This window comes from Ursus arctos, unplaced genomic scaffold, assembly GCF_023065955.2.
Source record: "Ursus arctos isolate Adak ecotype North America unplaced genomic scaffold, UrsArc2.0 scaffold_17, whole genome shotgun sequence".
NCBI classification, from domain to species: Eukaryota; Metazoa; Chordata; class Mammalia; order Carnivora; family Ursidae; genus Ursus; species Ursus arctos.
The window spans coordinates 793,330-818,244 of NW_026622841.1; the positions used below are offsets into that span (position 1 = coordinate 793,330).

Sequence of the window (24,915 nt, forward strand, 5' to 3'; positions counted from 1 at the left end):
ATCAGCTGGTGCCTCGGCAGCAGCAGGTCCTTCAGTCCATGAGCACGGTGCACCCTCACACACAGGCCCTCTGCCTCTCCTTCACTGTCTCGGTGCTGATGGCACACAAGCCTTGGGCATGTTTGGTTAGAGCTGTCCTGAAGTATTTCATGTGCTTTTGGTGCATTATAAACAGTACATTAAAAAAATCTCAATTTGCAATTGCTCCCTGCTAGTAAATAAAAATACAAGTGATTTCTGTACATGGGAAATATGATGTGCAATCTTGGTAAATTCACTTCTTAAACATTAGCATTTTTTAGTAGAGCCTCTGGGATTTTCTATGGAGATAATCATATCCTTTACCAAAAAACACAGTTTTACTTCTTCCTCTCCAACTTGTATGCCTTTTATTTCTCTTCTCTTGTGTTAGCGCCCTGGTCAGGAGTTGTGTGTGGACACAGAGGGCACCTCTGCTTCTCCCAACAGTACAAGGACTTGCCCAGTGTTTCCCGTGAGGTATCATGTTAGTGGCAGGAATTTTCATAGACGTCCTTATTAGGCTGCACAAACTCTTTTACTCCTAGTTTACTGAGAGATTTTATGAGGAGCAGACGTTGGATTTTTGCCAAGTGTTTTTCCCCTGAAGCTCCAGCAACGATCATGTGGATTTCCCCTGCGGATTTCCCCTGCGGTGTGTGGATAAATTACACGGACTGATTTACGACTGTCGAACCAGCCTTGCCTTCCTGGGGAAAGCTCCAGTCCTTCAGGATGAACTATCGTTTCCATCTCCTGTTGGGCTTCACCTGCTCCCACTCTGTGGGACTTCTGCACCTATGCTCATAAGTGATTTGGTTTGTAGCTCTCTCTACAAACCATGAGGCCTTGTCTGATACTGGTGTCAGTTTAACACCAGACAAGCATTTCTCCCCCTACTGTATTTTGGAAGAGTTTATGCAGAATTGGTATTATTTCCTCTGAAATGTTTGGTTGAATTCACCTGAAGCCACCTGGGACTGGACGTGGGAAGGTGTGCAATTGTAAATCCTATTTCTTGATTAGACACAAGGTCTGGGACTGCTTTGGGTATTTCAGTAACTGCATAAACACAGTCCTGCTCTCCTTCGATGGGTAATGGAGGCCTAACAGCGGTGAGTGGTTTCTAGGACTCAGGACTATGGACTCCTGGCACAGTGCTCTTCACAGGAGAGTCTGCTGTGCTGGTAAAATGTAGATTTGTAGGACAGTCTAATGTGAAAGCGTGTACCTAATTTATTAAGCAACGTATGCTGTAACCTTCACGTTTCGTCAAATTAACAGTTTTTAAAACAGATCAATTAGGAATAATGTAAGGAACTGGTAAAGAATGTTTAACTCTGCAGATTTAGTTTCAGTGGGCTTGGAAGAAATCTAGACATTGGAGGGTTTAAAAGTCCTCAGATGTTTCCAAAGTGGAGCCAAGGCTGACAATTACTTCAACAATCAATGAGGACACCTCTTTCAGAAACTGTTAGAAGACTGAGTGCAGGTAAAGCGTTAATAACGGTGCTTTGAAGCACAGCTGTAAAATTAGCTGTTTTTTTTCCACAGGACATATTTCTACTTAAGTTCATGATTAAATATTTTTATTGTTGTGGCTTTGTGAATGGGACCTCGTCTTCCATGTAGCAGGCTGTTGTTGATATATAAGAAAGTATGGGTTTGTGTATTTTTATTGGGGTCTCCTGAATGATGATTCTTTGGTTGCCTGGATATACAGTCACGTCATGTCTAAGTGGTAATTTTATTTCCTTGTAATAACTATAATGATTTTTTTCTGACATACTATCTGGTAGAACGTCCAGGACGGTAAGGAATGGCATTAGTGTTAGCAGACATTCTTGTTTTATTCTTCACTTGGGAACGACTGTAGAGTTTATCTGTGTGATGTGATGGTGAGTATTGATTTAAGACTGGCATCATGAATCAGCTAAGAAAGGACCTCTCTATTTTGCATTGACTATCACTGGATGTGAAGAGGGGGCTAGTTTGTTTTGATCAGGAATGGTTACTGAATTTTAACTTAAGTGCCTTCTTTAAGGCACTCACTAATAGAAGTGAGATTATTAAGTGACTTCCAACTTCTCCAGAGCCATGCTAATATACCTCCTAGTTGTATTCCCAGGAAGAATGCTCCTTGGTCCTGGTCTTCCAACATACTGTAGGTCTGTGGGCACTACAGGCTTCTGCTCCTAAGGCTCATCTGTGAATCTCTTCTGTACTGTGTGTGTATTCATGTTACCTCGATCAGATTTCAGAATCTAGGATTAAGTGGGCTACATGAAATGATTTAGAACCCTTTGGAATATCCTCCTTGTTCCAGAAAAGTTTTGTGTTGGATTAATTTTGCAGTTTGCACGCACTGGTTTATATTAGTTTATATTAGTTACTATTTTTGCCAATAATTTCTGAATTTATTGCCTTCTCAATCATTACTTTTTGTCCCCCTATCTTCTCTTCCTCCTCCTCTCCTCTTGTTTGCCCCCGAGTTTCTGAGCTGGCATGACGAGCTCGCCTACTCTGTCTCTTCCTTTTGGGGAGCACGGCCTCTGCTCTGATCTGCAAGGTGCTCCTGGGCATGTCCTCCGCGGGAGATGCAGTTTCGTCTGCCGCCCCCGCCACGCTGCTGGCTGTACCTGGGAGCTGCAGCGTGAGCTGCTCAGTGTTTGCGTGGACGTTGCTCTGGATCTCTGGCCTCTCCTGACCAGGGCTTCTCTTTGGCTGTGTTCTCTGTACTAACAGGACAAACACACAAAGCTGCTGAGGGCTGGGTAGACACGGTCAGGTCTTTGGCTCAGACTTTATCTCAGGAGCAGGGAATACACTGCCGCCGGCCTTCCCCAGCAGTGAGGGCCTCTCTGTAGGGCAGAAGAGCAGAGGTGGGGTGCACACCTTTTCCTGCTCCCTGGGAATGCTCTCCATGATGGTGCGGACCATCTAGCACCCTCCTCCTGTCTCCGTGGCCCACAGAACACGAAACTGTCCTGGTACTCAGGTATGGGTTCCTTATAAGGAAGTTTCCAGTGCTAGTGCTTGATTCGATCGGTTCGGGCAGTTCGTCAGGACTGCGGTAAAATGTGGGGAAGGTGGTTTATCACATCCTCCCTGTGTGCTGCCATGTCCTTGCAGAAGCCGCAGCCTGACGTTCTAGCAGGATGCAATCCTGAGAGATCTTTCTCTGAAATGTGAAGATAACTCTAAACTTAAAGGCTTAATACATTTCAAACGACTATTTACATGACTACTGAGCTTTTAGGAAGTTCTAATAATGTAAACTACTGACAATAACACAGAGGTAAAATTAATTAAAATGGGAATATAAAAAATATACTTAAGAGGGAGCCTGGGCTAAATCTCACCCACAGGCCACTTAGTAACACACAGTCTCGTCACAGGCACCTATGTGCACATTCACACTCCTCCGTGCGAAGTAACCAGTACAGGAAGGTGTTCCCAACGGTGCTTCCACAGGAGAAACTATGAGGCAAGATCTTAACATTAGTCTTTTTCTACAATTCTATGATTCAGAAACTTGATGCTATGACTGAAAAGCTTGGGAGAACTTTCTTCTATCACAGTAGCAATTACATCCATAAACCTGCCAGCTACACGCCAGGGATGCATTTCTTACCGTGCATCTTATAGATCATGACCTGATCACGGACTTGTCTGCATTTTCGAGTGTGGTCTTACTGTCACCGCCGTAACTTACCAGAATTATGAACATGAAGCACAATCTGATCAGCTGGAAAAACTGCCCATTAGCCATCACGGTCGGCTGTGTGCGCGCATTGTCCGCGGCTCCTGGGAGGAGGCTTCCGTCGCGGGCAGGGACCTGCCCCCACACGTGCTACTGCAGCACCACCGTTGGCCCCACGTCACCGGACGCGCACAACACAGGGAGTGTACAACTGGAGCACACCGCAAGCCTGAGAGCACGCTTTGGTAAATTCAAAAGCAAGGCCATTAAGGACATAATATTCTTCCATATTCAAACAATCCGCTTGTGGTTTGGCATAAATTTTAGCTGATTCTTGCAAATAAATGTCCAAGTGAGGAGCTGATATCTACACCTGAAAATGATATGTTCCTACATGAGAGGATGTGGCCACAGTGCGGAGAAGAATATTGCCAGGAAATAGTTTTCAGAAGGAAGCAGTCATTAAAGATCATGGTCAATTGTCTTTTTGGGCCCAAAGAGGCCAGAGGCCTTCAGGGCTCGTGTCACCATGTGCCCTGATCACTTAGCTGGCGACCGCGAGCACCAAGGCTCTGCCCATGGAGCACGTATCTGCTCTGACGGCTCACGACATTCGGGGTCCGGCACGGGACACACAACAACTGAAGGGGGATGGGTCTTAATTCTGTCCAGGAATTTCCAGGGAACATCTAATGTTTACTGAGCTGCAGTTTGCTATGCTGAGGCTGTAGAGATAAAGCGACAGGCAAGTGAAACTTTCTACTCTCTTAGAGAAAATGAAATATTGATCACTTATCATAAGAAACAGGGACAGGGCATCAGCAGGCTCCACGTGGTGAATACAAGATGAGTTACTGACACTCGAACATTACCACCGCTTGCTACACCTTAAAGTGTCACCGACGTTCCACGATGACGCGTCCCGGCAAGTATTTAATGACTATACCTCACAGAGCCTTTAAGGATTTAATATTAACTCCCCCAGAATTTCATTATTTGTATAAAACATTCATTTGTGCACATCTGTAGGTAAGGTAAGAGATCCTTTCTGTTCTCAGGAAAATGAAAATGAAGGCCACTCACGTGAAGAATTCCAACTGTGGTATCAGGGACGCAGAAACAAGAACATTCTACTTCAATTACATTCTTTCTAAAGACAGAGAGGACACAAGAGCCATAAACACGTAGGGATTATAAGAGCAGTGCTGATGCAGAATGTACAAAACCAGTGACGTCTCTGAAATGATAATGTTGCTTATTAACCATACATGTTGTGATAGGTCAAAGCTGAGGTCAAACAGAAAACATCAATTGAGCCATTTCCCTGAATAAAGCTCCAGGGTGCAATATTCCAAGCACTTTATTCAATAAAAAATGCTTTTAAAACGGTGCTTTGGTGATTGGGAAGCACTGCCATCATCTGTCAACCTAACTGCAGCGAAGTTCAATAAGCTAAATAATGAACCATTTAGATTATTTTCCTTGGGCCTTAGGGATTTGCAAACATTGCATCAATAGAGCTCTTTAGAAATTATGACGAACTCTGTTTTCTTCATTTTCAGATTTAAAATATATGTTAGGGATTTTTTTAAAGGTTACTTAAATGGGCTGCTACTTTTAATCATTGTCCAATCTCCAAAGTAGAAAGAAATTTTAAACAAGGAAAAAATTTAATTATAAGATTAGCAGTGTCCATTTGATTCCAGTAATCTTGGAATCGATGAGATGCCTCTCTATTGTGAATACCTAATTTAAGATTTAAAAAGTGTTAATAAGTGTTATGAGTTATATAAAAAAACCTAAAGATGAAAAATCCCATGTATTTTCAATAAAATTTGTATTTACTTTTGTCAGGTAATAAGGTAAAAATATAGTATTTTTACAACTTCCAATAAAATTTTTCTTGAGAGACATCTATGGTCTCAGTTTCCCATGCTTAGGACTGGGAAATAGTTCTTTTTCAATACATAATCATATGCAATTTTTGAGAATTTCTAGAATGTTATCTAATACAGGAAACAATGTGTCCAACCCTTTCTTTATATGAAAAGGAATGTGGTCCATTTCCTTTAAGAGCCGTGACCAGAGGCCCACATGTTTCAAAGCATACACTGGAATGGCTAAGATGGCATTATATGCATCATCTAAATCTTATCTCTTCCTCTTAGCAGTTCCTCCTAGATCTCCTATGACGAAATAAAAAGAGATGTTACACACGCGGTTCCAGGAGCCACACAGAGTTTGGCCACAACAGATGTCTCCATGTTTCCTGGTTAACACAATGTACACAGTGCACCGGTGGTGCGAATACAGCCCCGTCCCCCGACCAGCGGACTCCGGACCAAGCACACCGAGGAGAGCCAGAGAGACGGTGGAGCTGGGCCTCCCCACGCGCCCAGTGTCCTCCCCGTGATGAGCCAGCTACACTGTGCAGCTCCTCCACCACCGACACCACCGCGGCCACTGTTCCTGAGACGAGACGGATGACGCCGTGAGTGCCCAACGATGGGAGTTCGCCATGACAAGGTCATCAGGCACCAGAAAGGGGAAAGACCTTTCACTACGAGATGCGGCCTGGCTATGAACTCCAGGGCTCTGGGTCCTGCTTGAACATAAGGCCTGATATTCCCAGGAAACTGGTTTCTACATAACTACCACGGGCAGCTCCCTCCTTCCTGCCCACGGAAGGGTAATCCCAGTACCTCCCTGCAGCCTGGGCCTCGTGTGAGCCAGCACTGAGGGAAGGCCGGGAGCCAGCAAAACTGGTCTCAGCTTTCCATGTTTAAAGAAAAAGAACTGAACTTTCATCTTTTTGTCTGTTTTTCACCACCTCTAAGCTCTTACATGAGTAATGACATGTCCTAATTTCTAAAGTAGCTTGTTTTGGTTATTGTGTGGTAATTTCCTGACTAAACAAACAAGGCAGTGCCTATGTAACTACCTCCAAAAATAACTTGGTTTTCAAATAATACAGCTGTGCATAAAGCTCAGTAAAACGCCTTGAGTCTGCTGGCGCACTCTGGGTGTCTTGCTACTGTTCCTCATTACGCGGTCAGAACAAGGTAACCGGGTCCCACGTCTGTCTCCACTGCACACCCCCGCACTCCACCAGCCGTGCCCCACGTGCTCTGTGATGTGCTGGCCGCACAGCCTGCGGACACCCAGGGAAGGCTCACGAGACTCCGTGGTTCTCAGCTGTGGGTGCACCTAGCGCATCTCCAGAACGGAGAAGCACCGGCCCAGCACCAGGCCCAACAATCAGCACTTCTGGAATCGAGCACGAGTACAGGAAAAGGCAGACACACGAAAAAGACTGAAGAAAACAAAACTGTCAGTTCCCTTGCCGTGCACAGAGGATGGAGGGTGCTGGTGTGTCCCCTGTGGCTCCCAGGAGACAGCAGATGGACTGTGGGCTCCTCGGGAACGAAACATGTCAGGATGGTCGTGAGCAGCTTTCAAGGAACAAAGAGGCCCGGCAGGATGGGCTGCTCCCGGCTGCAGGGAAGCAGGACACGAGCCCGTAACACCCATCTACACGGTCCTCTCTGCCCCGGATCCCAAGCTGGCTCCAGCTATTACTCATAGGACACCCTTCCTAACACTGGAAACTCACAGATTGACCTTTTGACCTCTGCATTAGTTTTATTCAGCACCATAGGGATGCTCTTGCCGGTGCTCCGGACTCCGCAGTGCACGTTACAGCAGCACCCGGCACCACAGCCCTCCTGGCTTTACGCTGTGCTTCCGAGCGGCAGAGTAAGGCCCCAGCCCTCCGGCCTCCCCGACGTGGGCATCCTCGGGGAAAGCAGCACCCAGGCTCCTTGCCGTGATGTCCTTAGAGAGGAAGGACCTTGCTCTTCTGAAATACTCTTGTTAGCAAGAATCACCAGGCTCCTCTCTTTAAAACATCAAATCAGATTGTTTTCTAAAATTGTGATTGAGTATACTTTTGGGGGGGTTATTATATGATCCAATTTCATAGAGTATTTAAAGAAGCTTCTTTGCTTATACTGCTTCCATGGTCGTCGGTTTCATTACAGAATCATCTCAAGAACTTGAGTACGAGAGAGTGCAATACAGAAAACTGTATTGAAAATACACTGGCTGAACAGGAATTGGGCAAACTAATTTAACAATGGCTTTTATCAATCTAAAAATCAAAATATGGGGGCACCTGAGTGGCGCAGTCATTAAGCGTCTGCCTTCGGCTCAGGGCGTGATCCTGGCGTTGTGGGATTGAGCCCCACATCAGGCTCCTCCGCTATGAGCCTGCTTCTTCCTCTCCCACTCCCCCTGCTTGTGCTCCCTCTCTCGCTGGCTGTCTCTCTCTCTGTCAAATAAATAAATAAAATCTTTAAAAATAAATAAATAAATAAAAATTTAAAAATGGGGGTGCCTGGTGGCTCAGTCAGTTAAGCATCTGCCTTTGGCTCAGGTCATGATCCTGGAGTCGTAGGATCGAGCCCCACATTGAGCTCCTTGCTCAGTGGGGAGCCTGCTTCTCCCTCTGCCTCTGCAGCTCTTCCTGCTTGTGCTCTCTCTCTGACAAATAAACAAAATCTTAAAAAACAAAAAAATAAAAATAAAAGTAAAAAAATGGTGTAAGGTTAGAAATGACTAATTTGCCACATTTAAAATTTTACTGTTTCTGTCTTCTGTAGATTTTTGAAATGACTTATATCCCAATTCTCTTTTGAAATTAATATGCTGTGGCTAAATTCTGGCAAAAAAAAAAAAAAAAGAAAGAAAGAAAAGAAAACAAACAAACCTGGAAATTTAACATGTAAGCCTGACAATTCATGTGGAGGTAAGACGATGGGCGGATGAGGGAGGAACATTCCCAGCTCCAGCAGCTTTACTAAGATCTGACTTGGTCACAAATCAGTTTATGAAATCAGTAAAACTCCGATTTTTCTCACGTGTTTTCCAGTATCTAACTCTTACACTGTCTGGGGCATGTGGACACACCGGGACCAAATGCATGGATCCGAAAGAGCCACGTGGCCTTCCTGCCTGGAGCTAATACGGCACCGTTAGAAACAATAATAAAGCTCCCCTCGCACTCACCCCCAGAACAACGAATTCTCATGCCTCTGACGCACTTTTGTATCTGAGATCCTCTCAGAGGCCCAACTGACCTCGTCAGGGCTGGCAGCCTGGTAGGTGCGGTTCCCATCGCTGAAGTCCTGGTCCGCCTCCGCGTACTCGGCCTCCCCGGTCACGCCGGCTCGAGGCTCGTACACGGGGGTCACGTTGTGGCACAGTGCAATGGCCTTCACAGCTTCGTGGACTCGAATGCTAACACTTTTTCTCACTTTGGGAGCTGAAGATTGGGCTTTTCTTGGTGGCGTCGAACCGGGAGTGTTTCCACTAGCTTGAGACTGCATCTGATAAAATACGGAACGTCACAGAATTAGAGAGACAAGGCAGTTGACACTGGAATCATCAGCGTGTATGATTTTTATGAGCGCATTAGCTAGGGGTAGACAAGGAGCTCTCACATAACAGCTGCTCGTGTACGTGACGTTTCCGCGGCTCGCGCTCTCAGCGTACTGACATCTCCTGGTTGTCACCTCTACCAAACTATCTGTTGTCATACTTAGAATTGGGGAGTTTTCCTTCACTACATGCATCTGATCCATGGCACTGGCTTGCTAAGTCCTTAATAAATCACGTCTGTTCTTGTAAAGATGGGGTGAGTTGAATAGCAAACTAGAGCCGTGTACTCCTAATTGCTTTTGTGTTTCATTAAAAAGTGCGGTCCCTAAAGAAAGCTTTTTAAAAGCAGGGAAAAAATACTTCTGAATCTTCCTTTAATACAGCCTCTGAATTAGAGTCTAGTTTTGTGCATAACAATAACCACTGCATTCTGAGGAGACCTGATCCCATCCTATCTCAACATCACGTGCTCTGGACGGGACCCCCGTCCCGTGTCTGTCTGGCTCTCAGCCCGCTGGGCCGCGTTCGAAGGCGCTCACCTCCGCCAGTGAAGCGGTCGGCTGGCTGTTACGCCCGTTCCTGGGGGAGGTGGAGCGGGACACCCTCGCCCGCAGGACCACAGACACTCCTCGGTTACCTTCACAGCCACTCGTGACAGCCTTCCCGAGAAAGCGAGGCTCTCGCTTTTGGACGGGGCGTGCTGAGCCACCGAACCGTGAATGCTCTGCCCGTCAAATTACAGTGCTGTCTAATGAAGGGTTTGCCTGTGCAGCTCAGCAGCTGGCACTGCCGCTCCCCCAGCGCTCGACTCCCCATCTGCGTGCTGCTCGCGCGACTGCCTTACGCCAGCACACAACAGGGCTGACTCCCCTCACGACTTCGGTATGTTTATTGATGGCTGTATAATTTAATTTCACACAAATGCCATTAAAGATTATGCCCTCCATCACCAAATGCTTCCGGTGGGGAAATATAATCAGATTATGAAAGATCTGTGTTACATTACAGTGGACCTGGTGGACTATTATCATCTTAATAAAAAGACAGAATCTAAGGAATAAAATCAATTTTACAAAAAAATACTATCTAGCCAACCAACAGATAGCTTAGAAAAAAAGATTTTTAGAATACCTCCTCCATGGAAATAAGTATTAAATATTTGCTGTTTTTATACAGTGACTCATCCTTTCTGGTTTTAATTTTTCTACTAAAATAGCTTATTTGAAGCTATTAAAATCATATTCATGGATAATGTAAATTTATTTTTTTAAAAACAGGTTTTACCTGGTACTGTTTCGACCTAGACCAAGATTACCAGAAGGGAAGTCTTATTCCTTCTCCTTTTTATATTTTCCTTGTTAATAAATGTTCTAGGTCACCAAGTACTCCGTAGTGAGCTGAGAGACGTCCAACTTAAGAAAAGGCTTGGTTTTAAGTGTACGTGTGCAATATGTGTGCTTGTGTAAGTGATCATTACGTACGATAAACATACACATTACTTTTCATGTAACAGCGTCTTGAACAGTAAAGTATGCGCCATTCTGACAAACGTGAAGGAAGAGAGGGTCTGCACAGACGGAGCGCAAGGCGGACAGGACACGAGAACTGGGTCGGAGCAGGAACTGCTCAGGGCGTGTGTGGCTCGGCCCCGACTGTGACAGTCAAGTCAGAAGTATGACGGTCAATACACGCGGTCTACAGCCTCTGTGGGCACCACCGCCAGGTGGCCCTTGAGAGCTTCGAGGCAGCAGTGGTCTGTGTGCACGCGAGCCTCCTGTTCCCTGGGGGGCAGGGATTTGCACGTTTGCACCTGACAGACGCTGGCCCGTTAGGATGGGGGTGATCAAACCCACAAGACCGGCAGAGAGGCAGAAAAGCAGCCTAGGGACATGACGGCTGGCTCTTGATTCAAACCACAGCCTCGCGGGTGAGCACGTGGACGCCCTGAGGCTGAGAGGGCCGGTTACCCAGAGTCAGCAGATCCAAATGAGCGCAACGCGAATGCCCCTGAGAACAGCCTAAAATGAGCCCCGCGGACGAACGCCCCTGGGAACAGCCTAAAATGAGCCCCGCAGACGAACGCCCCTGGGAACAGCCTAAAATGAACCCCGCAGACGAACGCCCCTGGGAACAGGCCTAAAATGAACCCCGCAGATGAACACCCCTGCGAACAGGCTAAAATGAGCCCCGCAGAGCGCCTGTGTCTGCCAGCCCCACATGTCAGGACCTTCCCGGGCCACAGACAGCCTTGCAGAGCGCACGGCCTACCAAGTCTCTGGCGAACACTGTGGCTTCTAGGCTGTGTATTTCCTGTTCCTGCAGCCTCAGAGAGCTCCTGAGGCTCCAGGAAAAAAACCAGATTTAGGACATACACCTGCCCCCCCCCCCGCCCCGCCCAAGGAGTCCTTATCTAATGTGGACACAGACAACATACTTGCAGATGAAATAACGTGACACTTGAGTCTCACTTCACAAGGATATGGTGAAGGAGAAGGGTTACAGAGGGAATCGGGTCTGCCGTGCACGGACAGCTGAGGAAGAAAGACAGGGACACTAGCGCTCAGGATACCGTGTCTACTTCTGCTTATTGGAAACGCAAAAAAATGTAAGAAAGTCTTATTGTGAAGAAACACAGAGGCATTGGTAAGAAACACCTGTGATGCAGTATTCTACTTAACAGCTTTAAAAATTTACCTGTACGGAGTAATTCTTTCGAATATTTCACTAAGAAAATTATTTAATATGAGTAAATGGTTTAAGCTCATTATACCTTCTATTATTTTACAATACAGAAATGCTTATTTAAAATTGGTTCAAAACTGCTTCTTGATTTATAAGTTAGAACTGCGTGTTTTAATACAAAGACATTTGCCGATTTTCAGATTAGTGGATACAACAGGTTCAGGTTGGCTTGACGGAGCCAGGCACTTCCGCAGGCAGCTCCCGTGAAGACGCGGATGAGCTCACCTGTGAGTATGGATTCCTGAGGTGGGTCTGGATCTCATCCATAGTGTCTGCTCCGTAAGACACGGTCCCCAGGTGCAGCCGCTTAAACACCATCTCGTTCTGGGTGAGGGTTCCTGCGACAAAGACCACAGAGGAAGCTCATCAACAGGACCAGGTCACCCCATCCCGGACACGACATCCATGGGCCGGGGTGCCCCTCGGCAATGAGAACGCTCTGCTCTGTAATTCCAGCAGCTAGGAAGGTCCTTCCCCGCTGAGGACATGTGTACCTCCCAGATCCCTCCGGAAGAGCGTGCCATAACGTGAAGGGCTCTAGCGACCTGAAGACAGTGTGGACTCTGCCTTTCAGTTTAGATGCGCTGTTTGGTACAAATATAACTTCTGCCTGTTCTGCGACAGGCATGAAACTGGAAAACAGAGTCACTTTCTTTGTAATTATACTCTAGAACACTGCCTGAGAGAGACATCAACTAGTCCCAAATTAGCGTGCCTACCAGTTGTTTAAAAACCCAATTTTGAAAAATTAAGTATTTTTCATTAAACAGAAACCGATGCATTTAACCCTTAGCACCCATCTGCATCACGTGGAGCGGCAGAAAGGTCAGTGAGCAGGAAGGCACTTCCTCTTTAGCTGGGCTCCTGACTGGGGAGCTGCCTGGAGGTGCTCACGTCCCCCCAGATGGCCAAGGCTCACTCCTGGGGACAGCCCGTCCACGTGGGCCAGGCACTCATGTGTTCTTGAGCACCAGGAAGTGATACACGCCTGGCACGTAAGGAAGGCAGTTGAGAGAGGAGCACGCACAGGTCAATTTTAGATGTCTTGGGTCTGCCAAATACAGCGAAGTAACATCACGAAAGGCAGTGAGAGATTAACATTACTTCAAAAATGGTGAATTTTCCTTAAAAGGGACACGTAAGTTCACAATGTTACACATCTTCATGACTCTGAAACCCCAAACACTGTGTATGTGTATCACTTAATATAAAAATACACATACAATACACACATATCATTTTTGCTTACCGGGCTTTCTAGAAGCGAAGCAGCCCGGGGAAGTGTGAACACCCGTGAGTATGTACGTCAGGTGTGGTAATGAAACGTGCTACCGTGCAGTCTCCCCGGGGTCCTTCTGCACTTACTCCACAGCTCACAGGAGGACCACCCCCTGACTGATGTAATTACAGATGCGGATATGAACAATCATATCCCCAATCAGTTAGAAGCTGGGCTTTCCACACGGCTACAAGACACCCATAGAATATTAACTAATTTTTGTTTCCTTTGGCACACGTGACATGGAAGACATAATACAAAGTGTTTTCACATCTGTCCATGACTCCATACACGTCAGTGTTCAAAACAAAATAGTGCACCTGACTCAGAGCTTCCGCTAGGACATGAAGGCTCCCTTAACATACAGGAAAGTCTTTATTTCGTAACACTGTTTCAGAGACTGTTTTGATTAACCTTCTTACAAGAATGGGCATAATACGTACATTAGGGTCTCATAAATTTCAAAGAGCAGCTCTTCTCAGGGATGCTTATCAGTTTTATAAATTTTGTTTTTTGCAAAATTTTATTTAGCCCTTTTAATACCTTGATTAAATGGCACCTAAGTTTCCTGAAATCAAAATTATGTGAGAAGTACATTTTAGAAGGGTTTTCTGGTTATGTCATCCTCATTAAATAAAGGAGAATTAATTAAAATAGGTTATATTAAAGAATGTAATTAAAAACAATTCAACCTCCAAAGTTCTAGAAATTATTTACATCAAAGATTTGAGATGAAAACAATAGTTCTCTTATCTATCATCAAAAGCTAATAAAACTGTACAATTCCTATTAGAGTAAGCACCAAGCTCACCTTTGTTACGTGTGCCCAAATGAGCAGTTCCTTCAAAAATTATTTAATGTATTATTTTAATAAAAAATACTTTACTTACCAGATTGACATAATTAAAGAACTTCCCGTAGACACTTTTTCCTCTGACACACACTGAAAGTGAGGCTTCTAATTTACGGTGGGCCATGGTAATGAGACAGTTTATAAATACGACTACAATAAATAATCCTTCTTTCAACCTTTTTATTATTTTATACGTATGGCAAAAATAAAAATACTACACCTGCACAGGTCCTACAAGAATAAACTACGATTTCTTTAGGTTTGTAACACACTGAATGCAAGTAACTAAAGACCCCAAGTAAAGGGGCCCCATCCTCTGCTCTGCTCACTAGCTCACACCCGCGAGACCCGCGGGGACAGCACTGGGGGTGCGCCCAGTTCACTCAGTACGAAGACCCACCATTTCACAGTGTTGTTGCTGTAACTGGATGGATCACTTCCGTATTTCTTTTTTTTGAAAACTGAAGTGTAACTGACATACATTACCTGTTTCAAGTGTACATGGTAGTGATTTGCTGTTTTTATACGTTACAAAACGCTCCCCGTGGTAAGTGCAGTCGCCATCTGTCACCGCACAGCGTTACTACAGTCTTACCAGCCACACTCCCCATGCTGTACTTTTCATCCCCGTGACTCATTTATTTTATACCTGGAGGTTTGCAGCTCTTCAGCCCCTTCCTGTCTCACCCTTCCCGCCCCTCCCCTCTGGCAACCACCCATCTGTTCTGAGTCTCTGCATCCGTCTCTCTTGTGTCTGGTTATTTCGATCCCACAATTTCAACCTTCTCTGACTCACCACACTGAGCATCACACCCTCCAGGTCCCTCCTTGTCAAAACGGCAAGATTTCATTTTTATGGCTGAGTAACGTGTGTGTCTATCACCTCTTCTGTACCCATTCACCTATGGTTGGGCGCTTGGGCTGTCTCCAGATCTTGGCTACTGTAAATAATGCTGCTGTAAACATAGCGGTGGTGTGTATCCTTGTGAATTAGCCTTTTCTTTGTATAAACACCCAGAAGTGCAACTGCTGGATCACACGGTGATTCCACTTTTAACTCTTCGAGGAACCGCCATGCTGTCGTCCACAGTGGCTGCACCAGTGTGCACCCCCACGAACAGTGCACAAGGGATCCCCTTTTCCACATCCTCGCCAACAGCTGTTGCCCGTGTTGATTTTAGCCATTGTGACCAGCTCTGATTTGCATTTCTCTCATGATTAGTGATGTTGAGCATCTTTTCAGGTGTCTATTGGTGATCTACAGGTCTTCTCTGGAACAACTTTCAGACCCTCTGCCTATTTTTAAATTGGGGCATTTTAATTTTTTGATACTAAGTTATTTAAGTTCGTCATATGTTTCTGGATATTAACGCCTTATGGGATAGATGATTTGAAAATACCTTCTGCCATTCAACAGGTTGCTTTTCCATTTGGTTGATGGGCTTCCTTTGCTGTGCAGAGGCTTTTTAGTTTGATGAAATCCCATTTGATGGAAGCCCATTTGTTTATTTTAGCTTCTGCTGCCCTTCCCTGGGGAGACCGATCCAAATAAATGTTGCTAAGGCCAATGTGTTCTCCTCTACAACTTCTACGATTTCTGGTCTTTAGTTGTGTGTTCATCTTGTGTGGTGTAAGACAAAGGTCCAGTTTCACTCTTTTGCATGCAGCTGTCCAGTTCTCCCAGCACCATGTACCGAAGAGACTGTCTACTCTCACCCCCTTTGTCCTACATTAGCTGCTCATCTACCCGTGGGGTTTTTCTGGGCTCTTGATTCTGTTCCACTGGTCTGTGTGTGTGTTGTGCTGAGGCCACCTGTTAGGATTCTCTGGACTTGCAGACGTTCTAGGGTCTAAGGTGTCACCGTTCCTTCCCGGACCTCACAGCACGCAGCTCCACCCACTCTTCCTCCAGGATGGCTGTTGTCCACAGCCTGGGGCTCCCCTCCCCCCACCTGGCCTGCGTGCCCCCCGACCAGCAGCACCCACCCCTTCAGGAGGGCCACAGGCAGAGGCAGGTGACAGGAGCTGCCCCACACGCCACCTCCCATCATCCTCCCTGCCCTTTCTTCACTTCCCATTTCCTGCCACTCCTCAGACCTCCTCAAGCCAGCTGCACAGGTGTGGCGCAAGGGCTCTCCCGCTGCTACATGGACTCGGGGGCCCTCACCGCTCATCCTGACTTGCAAGCCTCTGGAGTGGCTTCTGACCTTCGGACTGGTGCCACCTCCCTAGAATAAGGACCCTTCGTTCTCCTCCCTCCCTCAAACGCCCCCAGTAACTCCCGCCATCTACATGAAATGCCAACTCCATAGGACGGAAAGGGTATCTCTTCACCATCCTTGCCAAACGCGCTCCTCCGACATCAGCTTGCGTGGTTCCTGTGGCGCGTGGCTTCAGACACACTGTCAACTCTCATATTCCTATTGCTTTCCAATAAACTTGGAATTCGTTCATGCATTTGGCAAAAAACTTCAAAGGCATCACCACGTGTTGGGTTTTTGAGGCCAATGGGCCTGGGTGCGAGCCCTAGCCGTCACCCGCGCTCCGAGGAGCCTCACACCTCAGTGTGTCTGCAAATAAGAACATGACCGTGTAGCTTGTACAGATGCAGCAAAGAATAAATGAGATCATGTACCAAGTGCCTGAGACACAAAGAGGAACAAGAGTCCCTTTCCTCAGGAACCTTGTGTGCAGAGGAAGAGACAAGAGCACGAAACAAGTCTGCTCCCGAAGGGCACTGAGTGCAGTGGGAACCACGTGCAGAGTCTGTGGCTGCGCTGCTGGGAGAGGCGGGGCGGCTGGCAATGGGGAGGATGCTGGGGAGGGCTGCGGAACGGACATGTCCTTCACCAAGGGCGCCCTGTGCTGTGCTTCCTGGGCCTGACTTCGTCCTGGGGACTCCCGCGTGGGTGACAGTGATTGGTCAGCGCACTGTGATGACGGCAGAGGCTGAAGTCCAGGAAGGTCTACGGGAGGGGTGATGCGGCAGCAGGGCCGGACACAGAGAGGAGGACACTGATCTGGAAGCTCAGGCAGCCAGCCGTCCCGGGAACTGGGGGAGAAGAAAGTAGGTGGAGCGAGGCTGTGAGTCTGCTCAGGAAGCTGCGGATCTGAGGGGCCGGGGGCAGGCTGGGGTCGGGGCTCCGCAAGGCTGGCTGGCGGGGAGGAGGCCCAGCACGGCGGGGCACTGTCCTCTGGCAAAGGTGACCCCGTCCTGAGTTCTCCCCGACTGGGCTGCTGGGCCTGCCTTACTGTTCCTTTTATCCCTTGAAGCACACACAGAGCACGGGGCTCAGCCAGGAACCAGAGACGCTCTGCACGTGGACCCTCGTCTCCACCCGCTGCGGAGAGCAGTGCGAACACTGGTCCCTGCTTTGTATATAAGTGTGCGCGGTACGAGAAGTGAAACGAACTGCTTGTGGTCAGGCTGTCCATGAATTAGAGAGACCAGAATGCAGATCCTTTGATTATAAGTTCTGTATGTCTTCCATGTGCCCACCTGCCTCCGTCCGACACTTGCTAACTGACTCATCACCAGATTACGTGCTGTGCTGACATTTGCTGAGGAAGATGAAAGCTTCCTTCGAAGACCAGATTCTGTTTAAGGTTACAACGCAAATTAGGAAAAAGAGCAGATCAAATGATACTTTAGGAAAAAGGATCAGCCATTTCTAGAAAGAGATTAATCATTTCTAGAAAGATCTCTTGCGCCATGTTTGATACATTTCAATGGGTTTTTAAACTGTCCAGAAAAAAAATCATATTTAATGTATTCACGCTAAGTCACACAGCTCCGATGGTGGGGATGAATGGAGCGGCCGAACACCTGGTCTAGGAAGCCACAGGTGTCCGGGACACCTACTGCTGCAGACGCAAGGCCAAAGCTGCTGCTTCTGTCACACGCCTCTGTGGCCTGGGGCAAGGGTGGCCTTCTGAGCTCCAGCAGACCGGCCTTCCCAGGACCCACGGTCTCTGTCACACGGGGTGGATGACGGCAGGACTGCAGGCCTTCCAGTGAGAGCATTCCACAGACTGACGCCGAGCTCTAAACACCAGCACCCATACAACAACCTGTGAGCCAGCTCCCCAAACATGCCCTCCCTTGGTCCTCGCAGGAGCACGCACGACGGGCCACGCGCCTGTAGCCGAGCAATATGCTTCACCGCTGCTGGAATCGGGCAGGCACCCGACATGCTGCAGGATTACAGGCTTAGAGCTCTCTCTAGTTTAAAAAGTAACAACTATCAGGAACATCAATGAAATGAAAGGAAAAAATAAGGTAAATATGCTTTTCATAAGAAACACTCTAGTTAAAAGAAAAAAATGCTACCTCGAAAGGAAAAGTGTTATTCTTCCTTCCGGGCAGCACACCCACCACAGACCTTTCTCGTATCTGCCAGCCGGTTGTTGGCTCTTGTTTTGACCTACCCTGCAGTAATTCCAGATTCCCAGACAGCAGCACAGATACAGAGAGGGGCTCCTCGCACCCTCCACCCGGCACCCCCTCGGCGTCCTTGTGCTGAGTGGCGCGGTACCAGACCAGCGCCCGGCACTGTGCAGTGTGCTGGCTCCACGTCATCATCACGTGTGTATCTGCGTGGCCAGCACGGCCATCAAGATGCAGAGGTGTCCCACCTGCACCGACATTGCCCTCACCTGCGTCCACGGCCATATCCACCCCTCCCCCACCCCTAACCTGGCACGACCCATCAGTTCTTCACCTGTGCGATTCTGTCCGTGACAATGGCCGTCCAGGCTGCCCGCCCAGCAGACATGAAAGTCCTGGCCCTTGGCCTTCTCGGACTCTGTGCTGGCCAGGGAGCTGGGTTATCTCTGGATAGCCAGGAGAGGGCGGGAAGTCTAGGGTCCCTACTTGGTCCTCGGGGGCAGAGCACGAACTGACAGGGAACACTGTGCAAGCTGCCGTTGCACAACACGTTGACTGGACACACTTATGTGTGGCCATGTGACGGCCACCGTAGCGCTGACTCCTCCATCCGTCAGACCATCATGGGGCCACACCTGCTGTGGTGCGAAGCGCACGTCTGTCAAACGGCCGGAATGGAAGCCTAAGTGTTCCCGTCTTGCCAGGCTGCTCCTTCAGACAGAAAGAGCAGCTCTTCTCGGCCTGTCCGTGCCCACTGGCATTTCTGCACCACTGGCTTCTCTAGCCCCAGGTCTGGGGCACAAGGCAGAACAGCAGGGAACTGACGGTGGGTCCTCCCGACGGGGCAAGCCTGCCTTCCTCCCTCCCTGCTCACGGTCTCCTGCGCGTGCTGCACGTAGCACAGCAGGTGCGTGGTGTGCTCAGCAGGACGGGCAGGGAGAAGAACATCCACTCCACCGTTCTGGAATTAGAGGCCCTTGTTTACTTTAAAAGTTGTAAATACTCATTTTACACTCTAACACCCTAGGGTCACCTAGTTTCCCACTGGTAGAGACAGACAGGTACCCATTTATAAACTTCTTTTTCACATGACTACACACACGGGTATTCCGTGTTATTTTTAGTGGGTTCACCATAAACCCAGTATGATACACCATGTTCTGTTGGGTCATCCTCCCAAACACGGATACTCGGATGGTTTAAAGATTTTTGCTATCACAAAAAAATGCAACTACAAAAACATTATTTACGTAGGGAAGATCCTTAAAGATGACACTTCAGAGAGCACATGTGAATTTGCGTACAGGGCCACGGGTTAAACTGGTCACGATGCCCTCTCCCAACAGGGTGCTCAGCAAGGTCATCAGCTGGCATCAGCTCATCATCACAGAGCTGTTCGGAGGCACTCGCCCTAAACTACGTTCTTAAGATTTGACAGCTATACATTCACTTACCTAGTAATACATTACTTTTATACTGGTCTCCTTATTTCAAAACCTATTAAATTCTACTAATCCATATATACCTTGCAAATGCTCACATACTTAAGAAGTCTTGAGATTATATACTATTATAATAAAACATTTTTGTTTTAAATGGATAATTTTTCTTTGACGATTACATTTATTTTACATCAAGGCAGCAGTGTGGGTAGGACTGGACACTTGTCAGCCATCCAAGGTGCCCGTGAGGTTAGGTCTCCTGCTCCACGGTCTGATCAATAGGATGGGGACACTGAATTCAGGCTGGGGGGTGGCTCCGTGTCTAACTGTGTGCATCCCGGCAGACCCTGAGCACTGCTGCCCACTCACCACCTGGGAGAGTTTAAATTCTGATGCCCAAGTTGCAGCCCCTTATCACCTGGACCAGAGTACCCGGGGAGAAAGTTGGTCTCTACGCAAGACAATGCTGGTTTCACACAACGTACGGATTGCGGGAAAGGGAAGGATCAGCCTCAGAGAATTAATGGGAATGTACACCCCACACTCCTTGTGCTTTGGCGTTAAGACACTACGCCTCCAGCAATCCACCCCCTTCACTTTGATTCTTTCCCTTCACCATCGAATATGCTGTCAACTTGATCAGGGCCAAGATGCTGCACAGACAGAGCTCAGTGATGGCTGCTTGACCTCGCTCCCTTCCGAACACATTGCCATGATCACCTCAACTCTATCCTGTTGATGAGAACTACACTTATTTCACGCTTGGTATCAGCGTATCCTTTTCCCACTTGCCACTCATCATGGAAAAAGGAATTGCAATACATGATCGCTGCTGTTATCAAGAAGGCGACACAGCACTGCTGTCCAACAAGCAAGTCCACATGACCCAACGTGACAGACAGCCATCCCAAGGCATAGCCGGCTGGCCTGGCAGAGGCTGTGGACACGCCGAACTCACAAAACCCAGACGGCACGTGAACGGGGGCGAACACACGTTTACCATGAATACCACACAGTCTGCACGACGTCCGGAATATAAAAAGTGCATAAGTAAACTATGGTAACAGCACTGTGGGGGATGTGCTCGTCACGCAGGGGAGACGCTGCCACGCGGCACACGGCACGCACGGCCGCTGGCGTCTGCAAGCTCGCACGCCTCACAGTGGGCACTCCTCTGCTCTTCAGGCACGTGCTGACTCTGACGGGTCATCAATCTCTGCTTACCAACTGCAAAACCGTGAAGTAATTCTAAGGTTCCTGGACTTAAATACAGTATTAAGCATAATTACTGAATGACAGTTTAGTTTTATCAAGGCAAAATATGCCCAAGCACCTGATTTAGCTACATTTTGTCCTTCATTAAGCTAACCGTAATATCACATATTTTAAAGTGCCAAATGTTGGCGAGGATACAGAGAAAGGGGAGCCCTCTTACACTGTTGGTGGGAATGTAAGCTGCTACAGCCACTCTGGAAAACAGTATGGAGGTTCCTCAAGAAGTGGAAAAGTAGAGCAACCCTACGACCCAGTAATTGCACTACTGGGCATTTATCCCAAAGATACAGATGTACTGAAAGGAAGGGGCCCATGCAGCCCAGTGTTCATAGCAGCGATGTCCACAATAACCAAACTGTGGAAGGAGCTGAGATGTCCATCGATGGATGAATGGATTAAGAAGATGTGGTTCATACACGCAAGGAATATTACTCAGCCATCAGAGAGGATGAACATGATACCATTTACATTGTCGTGGATGGAACCAGAGGTTATTATGCTGAGTGAAATCAGTCAGTCAGAGAAAGACAGTTGTTGTTATGATTCCACTCATATGTGGAATTTAAGAAACAAAACAGAGGATCATAGGGGAAGGGAAGGAAAAATAAGATGAAATCAGAGGGAGACAAACCGTAAGAGACTCTTAATCGTAGGAAACAAACTGAGGGTTGCTGGAGGGGAGGTGGGTGGGTGATGGGATAACTGGGTGATGGGCATTAAGAAGGGCACGTGACAGAATGAGCACTGGGTATTATGTAAGACTGATGGATCACAGACCTCTATCTCTGAAACTAATAATACATTATATGATCATTGATTTTAAATATAAATAAATAAATAGGGCGCCTGGGTGACTCAGTCGGTTAAGTGTCTGCCTTCAGTTCAAGTCATGATCCCAGGGTCCTGGGATCGAGTCCTGCATCGGGCTCCCTGCTCAGTGGGAAGCCTGCTTCTCCTTCTGCCTCTGCTCTCCCCCTGCTTGTGCTCTCTCTCTGTGTCAAATAAATAAAATCTTTAGAATGAATGAATAAATAAACAGGAAGGGGAGGTTTGGCAGAAATGTGTAGGATACTGCCACCAAAGGACAGAAATTGAAACATTTACGTTACTGTTTCTCAACGAGATGAAAATATTTTCTAGTCAGAGCCCAAGGCTGGAAAGCACTGCACAAAAATGCAGAAGACGCTTTGTTACTTAATATCCTCCTGCCCTGAAAACTAGATTTGAGAAATCGTTATTTAAATTTCCTGACTTTGCGAACTACAGTTACCTGTGGTGCTTAACACAGATTTAGGAATATGCAAATACTTTTAAAAGCCGACGACAATGTGTTTAGAGAAAAACCATGCACTCCCATGCGTTGATTTCTGGAGCCATGCATGGAGTTATTAACAGCTGCCGGTCAACGCCACGAGATGGCCTCCAAGCACTTGCAGGAAGCTCTGTTGTGGCACGAAATGCACCTGACACAACGGGGGAGTGCACGGGGGACGTGGCTTACGTGGTTCCTCAGACACGCATCACATCTTGCCCTCAGGTGTGACACCCTTTTCGTCTCTTCCTCAGTGGGACAGAGAGCAGCAAGAACATGGTGAGTCTGTGGACAGGAAGGTCCGTAGACGTCAATGTGGACACAGCTTTCCTGGAGGAAGTGAAGAGGAGGTGGTCCTGCCGCGGCAATGATGAGCCAGGTCACGAGGACAATCAGGCGCCGATACATGTTCGCCACTCCAGTGCAGGAGCTGATCTCAAGAAAGCAACGCTGACTTTGGATGTCTTACTGTCAGATGCACTACTGTGTGCAAATGCACCCAGGACACCCTCGGTGTGTGCGTCTGAGCATTGCTCTCACTGTGCTGTGTGTACGTGCATGTGCACACGCGTGTACACAGGCATACCAACAGCGGGAGTAAAGCGCGGCATGCAAGACATTTCATCTACAAACGTGAGAGACAAAAAGTGCCAGGAACTGAGTTTCAGGAACGTGTTTCCTCTCCAACCCTTCTGTACTGTTTAAGGGAAATGTCCAACACACCCCACAGTGGACAGAACGGCGTCACGTAAAACAGCGTACAGATGCCTCACCTCAGCGAGGACCACCCCAGGGCGATGCTCCCCTCCCCCAATTTCCCCTGGAACCGGCCTGGGACCTGCCACTTCCTGCGTGTCAGTGCTATTAATGAAAGAAGGGACACCTACAATCAACGTGGCCCCCATGTTATCACAACAAACAGCAGCATCGCCTCAGCATCAAACAACAAGGCCGGGCTTGACTCCCGTTGTGTTCCCACACCATCTGCTGGAGTGTGGGTCCAGGTGAAGCCTCCTGAGGCCAACTCCAGAGCCTTCTCTGCTCTCGTGTTCTTCCTCGTAAATCAACTTGCTAAACAAACTGACTGACAGTGTGTTCCCTGCGGTCTGGACGTGGCTGTTTGTGTACCTCTGGGCTCTGCAGACACTCCGTGTGTGGGCAGAGCCCCTCTGTCAGAGATACGTCTGCCCGCCTCTTCCTGGGCTGGCGACCAGGTCCTGTGCCCATAAACCCACCACGGCTTGAGTCACATGGTAGATAGTTTACTCTAGAGCATCTTGCTCCCGAGATTATCGAAGACGAACATTCTGGAATTCCCAAATGCAATACTCCATGTGGACAGCAAGTATTTTCCAGAACCAAAGGCACACCATGACCACTGCTCCATTCAGAGACTATTTCTAGACAGCAAACCTGGGGGTGTAGCATGGCTGCTATTTTAATACACTGCTTTAGCTCGTTGTCCTCAATTAGCCTGGTGATGGCATTTTAAGTTCTGAGATGAAAACTCCAACGGTGCCGTTACATTTGTTTCTTGCTGCTGTTTGAAGAAATCTCTAGAGTAATGCACAAGGATCCCTTGACATCATGGGAGACCACGGAGTTACCACAGACACATACAAACAGATGCTAAAATAGTAAATATACGGTTGCATTTAAAAATTTAGTTTAAAATATTAAAAGATAACTTAAATCCAGATTTAAACTGTTTCTTTCTTCTTTTGGGTTACGTTTACATTTATATTTTATTTTTTCGGGTTATGTTTATAAAGCTTGATACTGAGGTAGATACCTAAAAGTTCTTTATTCTGGTACTTAATGGAGCCAAAGAGAATTAAACAGAAAACAAATTTAGAGTAGCTTCTGAAAACTCGGCAGTTTAAAGAAATGATCGTTTTAGGTCTTACATTTAGGTCTGTGATCCATTTTGAGCTAGTTTTTGTGCATGGTGTGAGGCAGGGGTCCCCCTTCATTCTGCACGTGGACATCCTGCTCTCCCCGCCTGTCTGTTGAAGAGGCTGGCCTCCCCCAGTGAGTATGGTGGCACCCTTGTTGGAAACCAGTTGACTGTGTAAGGCTTCAGCTCCTCCCAGCACACCGTCGTGGCACCCCTGTTGGAAATCGTCTGAGTGTGCAGATACGGACTGATGTGCGGACTCTGGATAGCCACCCCCTCGATCTCGAGGTCTGTCTTCGTGCCAGCACTGTCCTAATCTGGATTCCTGCAGCCTGGCAGCAGGTTCTGGGATGAGGAACTGTGGAGTCCTCCCCTTTGCTCTTTTCCCAAGGTTGTTTACACCACTCTGGGGCCCCCTGCACCTCCATGGGAATTTTAGGATTTGCTTGTCAATTTCTGCAACGAAGGCACCTGGGATGTTGAGCAGGACTGCGTACAATCTGTAAACCAATTTGGGGAATTCTCTGGCCATGCTAACATTATAAAGTACTGATTTTATTTTTTGATG

At 47.5% G+C, this 24,915-nt stretch overlaps 1 protein-coding gene across 8 annotated transcripts in view; it reads right to left on the reverse strand.

Annotated features, from left to right (window-relative positions):
• The window catches only part of ATP9B (ATPase phospholipid transporting 9B (putative)), a 250,435-nt gene that overhangs the window by 40,280 nt on the left and 185,240 nt on the right, over window positions 1-24,915 (reverse strand). For all 8 annotated transcript variants that reach the window (XM_057313321.1, XM_026496508.4, XM_057313320.1 and 5 more), the window contains 2 exons: window positions 12,128-12,240; window positions 8,860-9,108 (listed from right to left, as the gene is read on the reverse strand). In XM_057313321.1, coding sequence (XP_057169304.1) covers window positions 8,860-9,108; window positions 12,128-12,240 — 362 coding nt within the window. The remainder of the gene's footprint in view (window positions 1-8,859; window positions 9,109-12,127; window positions 12,241-24,915) is intronic.